The sequence below is a fragment of the Saccopteryx bilineata genome, chromosome 1 (genome assembly GCF_036850765.1).
Source record: "Saccopteryx bilineata isolate mSacBil1 chromosome 1, mSacBil1_pri_phased_curated, whole genome shotgun sequence".
NCBI classification, from domain to species: Eukaryota; Metazoa; Chordata; class Mammalia; order Chiroptera; family Emballonuridae; genus Saccopteryx; species Saccopteryx bilineata.
In genome coordinates, this window is record NC_089490.1 from 375398484 (window position 1) to 375404292 (window position 5809).

The 5809-nt window shown below is 40.8% G+C and overlaps 1 protein-coding gene across 1 annotated transcript; it reads right to left on the minus strand.

Annotated features, from left to right (window-relative positions):
* Positions 1-4848: 4848 nt before the first annotated feature.
* On the minus strand, positions 4849-5037 carry LOC136320719 (translation machinery-associated protein 7B-like). Its single transcript, XM_066253872.1, has one exon. The coding sequence runs from the start codon at positions 5035-5037 to the stop codon at positions 4849-4851; it is 189 nt and encodes a 62-aa protein (XP_066109969.1).
* Between the last annotated feature and the right edge of the window lie 772 nt (positions 5038-5809).

Below are 5809 nucleotides of genomic sequence, written 5' to 3' on the forward strand. Positions count from 1 at the left end.
CACGCCTCTGTTCCTGGCTGCTGGTTTCCATGCTCTCTCCAAAGCCAAGGCCATACACACCTTTATTTCTGGCTTCTCCAGAGTTGTAGAATGGAAGGAATTTTTTGAAGTCTTCATAGCTGAGCACCTATAAGCCAAACATTCCTTTTCGTCTTTAATAGCATCACACGGATACATGTGCCCAAAGACCCCTTTCCCACCAGCACCAAAAAGGAAAAAAATGAAGTCAGAAAATTCTTTGTCACATGTATCTTTGTCTAACTAGAAGTCTCTGCACAAAAATATGATTAAAATCTCCAATGCTAGGCCCTGGCCGGTTGGTCCAGTGGTAGAGCGTCAGCCTGGCATGTGCATGTCCCGGGTTTGATTCCTGGTCAGGGCACACAGGAGAAGCAACCATCTGCTTCTCTACCCCTCTCTCCTTCCCCCTCTCTCTCACTCTCTCTTTCTCTTCCCCTCCTACAGTCATGGCTTAATTGCTTCAAGTGCAAAGGCCTGGGTGCTGAGGATGGTTCTGTGGAGCCTGTGCCTCAGGCACTAAAAATAGTTCAGTTGTGAGCATGGCTCCAGATGGGCAGAGCGTCGGTCCCAGATGGGGGTTGCTTGTTAAATCCCAGTTGGGGTGCATGTGTGAGTCTGTGTCCCCTCTTCTCACTTGGAAAAGAAGAATAAATAAACAGATAAACAAATAAATAAATAATAAATAAAATCTCCCTAGTTGAAGATAAAAAGATGTAGTTATAAAATGGCAATTTCCCCAGTTTTGATATTTCCAAGATCTTAGGGCCAAGCCTCAATCTCAGGTTCATCTTAAGGCACCATTGGCACCCTCTGCCCTCCACACTCTATAAAATGCTAGTTCTCCTACACATTTGACTCAAGAATCAGAGCTCTGCCCTGAGATAACTGCTCTGACCATGTGTTCTAGTTAAGTTCATTCAACTTCAAGCAATGGAGACCTAAAATAACAGTGGCCTCAACAAACTAGACATTGTTTTCCCTTTCAAGCATAATTCTAAAGTTATATCATGTGGGGCCACACTGGCAGCTCTGACCGGAAAAGCCCTCAGCAACTCCCACCTCCCCCCCACACCCCACACCCCCCACCCCACACCCCACACCCCCCACCCCCGCCACTGCACCCCCCACTCTGGAGCTCAGCCCTCACCCCCTTGGCCCAACACACCTACATTACGAGGAGCAGAACATCAGAAGGGGAAAAGGGAAGAAGAAGGGGGAAAGCTGCTTGCTACTGGTCTCCTCAAATTTCTAAAAATTGCTGCACGTTTTAATTACATCTTTTTTGTTCAATACATGGCCATTCCCGGCTGCAAGGGACATTTACTCTGTCTGTCGTGGGCAGCCATATGGCCAGCTAAAAATTCCATCCCTGGGGGAGAACAGCGGGAGAGTGGATATCAGGGGACAGCCAGCAGTCTCTGTCACGCTGTGCTCCTGAAATCTCTACCTTTCTCTGAGCTAAAAATAAATTCTAGAGTCACCTAAAATAGAATGCTTTAAATTCCATGTTTTTGTTAAAAACAAACAAAAAAACCTGAGGTCTGAGTCAAAATTTTCCCACTCAGTGTAACTGTAGGTAACTATGGTTTAATTCTCTGCCTTATTGTGATAGTGATGTCTGTCCTGCCACTGTAAAAAATTATTCTAAGGGTCAATTGAAAATAAAATCAGATAATAAAAGTAATTTTCAAAATGTGCTATAATTCTCAACACAAAGTAGAATTAAATCAATCTATTATCTCTTGTCCCCTTTATATATGACTCTCATTCAGATTATCTCTATTCTCCTAGGTTTCCTAATAAAATGTGGCAGGTAGAGGTCAAGAGAGCAAAGGACCAGGAACAAAGGTACGTGGTCAATATTAGGTGATTCAAATAGAGCCAGTGGTGTACCAGGGAAGCAAAAGAAAATTCCCTAGAAGTCGCCAGTGTTTATGCAGGCTCACGCCATTAACCTGGCCTCTCAATCATCACCCTGTATCTGTTATTATTATATGTGGGGTTAAATCTTCATCACAGAAGTTACTTTCTCTCAGGCAAAATTCTAGGTTCTATTGGTTCACAATAAAAGCCACCCTGGCCATTTAGGACAAGCAGGGCAGCTATAAAAATCAGCTGGTGTTTTTTGTAATTTTCTGGTATTTTTAGTTTTGCTACCATTGTACCTGCTTCTGTCGTTGTTTGTGGAGAACAGGAAAGATACCGAATGCTTGCAAAGCCCTGGTAATTCTAAACTACTTCAAGGGAAAGAACAAGTCCAGGCAGAAGGAGTCCTGCTAAAGGTAACTTGTACAGATGCTACAGTTTGTCTTGCTCTGCTGCAGGAGCAGAGAGCACAGAGTGAACATACGGTGTGACAGAGATTGAACGCTTTGGAAAAGCAAAGAGGATAATTCTGAAAATCATGTTTGAGCAGATTACTGACTTTGAATGTGTTTTTTTTTTAATTTTTATTTTATTGATTTTAAAGAGAAGAAGGGAAAGAAGAGGAGAGAGACAGGAACATCTGCTTCAGTATGTGCCCTGACCGGGAATCGAACTGGCAACCTCTGCATTGTAGGATGATGCTCCAAACAACTGAGCCATCCAGCCAGGGCCTGGATGTAATTTTTCCCCTCTCCTTGTGGTTTGACATCATACAAATAGAGGCAGTCTGTTGACATGCCCTCCAGGTAACCTGGTAGAGACTTATTAATCAGAATAGGATGGGTCATGGCACAGTTACAAAAGCCCCTCAAATTCTCCATGATTTATCACAATAAAGGTTATTTCTTTCCCATGCTGTATAGCTAATATGAGTCAGAGGAGACTAGATGATACACATTCGCCCAAAGACATAACGTAAGTTGTCTGAGTCTCTACCAACGTGTAGTCATACCACTTGGAAGGGAAAGCCTATGCAGTACCCACAGGAGGAGAAAGCTCACTCGAAGAGTCACATGAGAGACTCTCACCGCATCAGCCCACAGATAATAAATATGCATCAATCATGCTCATAGCCCACTGGCCAGAACACTCGCATGGCCCTGATCTAAATGCAAGGCCCCTGGATAATGCGGGAGAGTACATCATTTGGTGATTGCGTGGCATCGGGATGGTTGAATTACCTATGAAGGGCTTCCTGCCACATTTTTTCTTCATGCTTTCTGGGAATGCCAAGTTTTATTGGAAGAAACTTTCTTTTTTGGTAGAGGGTAAGATAGTATCTTGGTCTTCCAGCCATAATTTACTTTACACACACACACAGTGAAGAAATAAAATTTCTTAAAGGGCATGGAGGTACACACATATTTATTCTAAAATAGGCTGAATGCTTACTCTATGAACAATAAAATTGCTGTAAAGCCAGGAAATATTTTTAGCTTCATGCATTAGCAGTTGACTGATAATGAAATATACTAACTTCTTACTGGAATATTATCATGGAGTATTCTCACTGCTGTTACTGCTTTTAAGAGTTTCTATCAAGATAAGTCCATGCCACTTTGCTCCATCTAGCTCGGAGAAAAAGAAAATGCAACAGAAATGAGAAATACATTTCATTTCATTGTTCACAGTGTGTTACTACATCCTCTGATGCAATCAAGTTCCATCTGACTGCTCCAGTGGATGAGAAAAAGCAGTTTACCTGCTAATGTGAAGACTAACCTTCCTGACCCCGTCAAGGAAAACTGTACGGGGCAGTATTGTATTTTCATATTCATAAGCATTGGCAACCGGTGGGCTTTCCACTTTATTATTTTTCTCAGGTATATCAGTTGACCTACCCTAGCAATGTATAATTCACAAGGGACAGATATTAGGCTAATAAGCAGGTAATTCTGACCTCTGCAAATCTACCCATTAGCCAGCAAGTTCTATGCAGTGCAATGGAAATATAATGTGAACCATTTATGCGATTTCAAATTTCCACAATTTAAAGTAAAGTACTTCAAAATGAAAAGAAATAGGTGAGATTGACTTAACATATTTTTAGCCTAATATATCCAAAATAATGTCACTTCAATGTAATCCATATGCATATCATTGAGATAGTTCACATGCTTTCTTATTTTGTCTTTGACATCCAGTGAGTATATTATATTTACAGTACATCTTAATTTGGACTAGCTGCATTTCAATGACTTAATAGCCACGAGTGACTGGTGGCTACCACATTAGACAGTGCAGCTCTATGCTACTGTTGGGTAAGTTGGTAAGCAAAAATAATTACAATGTAGCACTTTATATGGAAATATATGTGCTAAATATCACTTTGTAATTTAAGTAAAGGTAATGAATTTAAATGACTAACATGAAAAATTTTTAATTAGAAAAAAATCAAATATGCTATACTTTGTGTTTTTCAAAATAGCTTGTTTAATTCCAGGTGCTATAGAATTCAGGATAGAACCAAGACTGAAGAACACACTTTGGTCGAGTCCTGGCCTGGGTTCACTCTAACCTCACAGATAAGGTTGAAATGGATGAACTAATGAGATGGGCCACTGGATGACTGTTATTTTTTTCTGGTTATTATAATGTTTTTATCTTTTTGTTTTGTTTTGTTTTTAATTTTCATTGAATTTATTGGGGTGGCATTGGTTAATAATATCATACAGGTTTCCAGTGCTCCGTTTTACAAGACACCATCTGTATATTGCATTGTTTGTTCACCACCCCAAGGCAAGTCATTTTTTTTGTGTGTGTAAAAGTTTATTCTTAAATGTGTAATAGGCTCCAAGACAATACTATACTTCATTCTAGCTATAAGTGGGAACAGATGTTCTGACAGGGAATCCGAATGCTAAAACATGAATGGAACTAAGGCTCATCATTGCCCCTAGCTCACTTTTTGCCAGATTTCTTCATTCCACCTGTGGCCAGGGTACCCTTCCCCCAAATGTTCACGTTTAGCTCCTGGAGTTTCTTCTGCTCCTTGTTTTGCTTCAGCTCTGAGTGTCTTATCTTGTCCATATCCTTGGCCTCCTTTCTAGGCTGCTTCAGGGGCTTCCTGCCACCTTTATGGCTGGACATGGTACCTGCCGCCCCTACCTGAGACCCTGCCACAGGAAGCTGATGAACTTTGTTTACACCGTCTTCTTCCTTTACAAGTGAGAGGAGGGGAGATAGAGAGATAGACTCCCGCATGTGACCTGACCAGGATCTACCTGGCAATCCCCATCTGGGAATGATGCTCTGCTCACCTAGGACCATGCTCACAACTGAGCTATTTTTAGTGCCAGAGGTAGAGGCTCCATTGAGCTATTTTCAGAGCCCAAGGCCAATGCCGTTGACCCAACTGAGGCACTGGCTGCAAGAGGAGAAGAAAAAGAGAGGAGAGGGGGAAGGGTGGAGAAGCAGATGGGTGCTTCCCCTATGTGCCCTGACTAGGAATCAAACCTGGGACATCCACATGCCAGGCTGATGCTCTATTACTGAACCAACCAGCCAGGGCCAAACTTTTTTTACATTTTCATTACAAGACATATATATATATATATATATATATATATATATATATATATATATATATATATATATATATATATATATAAACAAAGGCAAAAGAAAAAGATACCAGACCATAAAAAGCAAGTAACATATCAAGATATAGAATGTATTTACTTCCTACTTTTAATTTTGAGCATAAAGGAATGACTTGAAAAACATTCTTTATAAATGAAAGAAGGATGCAGGTCATTGCATATATGCACAGGAAAAGCATTCTGGGGTTCTCACACAGTTGAGGCCATTACTTTACCAAAATACAGGAGAGAAGTCTGAGGTGCATTTGTAATTTTATTTT

Bases quoted from the DNA above. Each gene is read 5' to 3' on its own strand.
- LOC136320719 (XM_066253872.1), bottom strand. From the start codon at position 5,037: ATGTCCAGCCATAAAGGTGGCAGGAAGCCCCTGAAGCAGCCTAGAAAG.